Source organism: Phaethon lepturus, unplaced genomic scaffold, assembly GCF_000687285.1.
Source record: "Phaethon lepturus isolate BGI_N335 unplaced genomic scaffold, ASM68728v1 scaffold41681, whole genome shotgun sequence".
NCBI classification, from domain to species: domain Eukaryota; kingdom Metazoa; phylum Chordata; class Aves; order Phaethontiformes; family Phaethontidae; genus Phaethon; species Phaethon lepturus.
In genome coordinates this window covers 812-1,206 of record NW_010519222.1, presented here as the reverse complement: position 1 = coordinate 1,206, position 395 = coordinate 812, and the positions used below count along the sequence as shown (strand labels likewise).

At 59.5% G+C, this 395-nt stretch overlaps 1 protein-coding gene across 1 annotated transcript in view; it reads right to left on the bottom strand.

Annotated features, from left to right (window-relative positions):
• Window positions 1–43: 43 nt before the first annotated feature.
• The window catches only part of PQBP1 (polyglutamine binding protein 1), a gene marked incomplete at both ends in the record, with an annotated part of 1,062 nt that continues 710 nt past the window's right edge, over window positions 44–395 (bottom strand). The window contains one exon of the mRNA XM_010296975.1: window positions 44–184. Within this exon, the coding sequence (XP_010295277.1) occupies window positions 44–184 (141 nt within the window). The remainder of the gene's footprint in view (window positions 185–395) is intronic.

The window sequence follows — 395 nt, the reverse complement described above, 5'->3', positions numbered from 1 at the left end:
CCCCCCGAGGTTTTGGGGGATCCCCCCCACGCCCTTGACTCACCTTGCCCCCCCTTGAGCCTCTTGGCAGCTTTGGTGACGACGGAGTTGGGGTCGTTCGGGGACAGCCAGGACACCAGGTCGGTCTCCACGTTCCAGTAGTAGGGCAGCCCGCTGCGGGGCCGTACGGATCCTATAGCGGACCCTATAGGACCCTATAGGTCCCTACAGCCCCTGGGAAGGGTCCCTACAGCTTAAGAAAGGTTCCTACAGCCCTTGTAGTACCTGTAAAGGGTTCCTATAGGTACCTTGTGCGGGGGTATAGCCCTTACGTCGCCTGAGAAGGGGCCCCAAGGTCCCTATAGCGCTTGGGAAAGGTCCCTATAGTGCTTGGGAAAGCTCCCTATAGCCCTTAT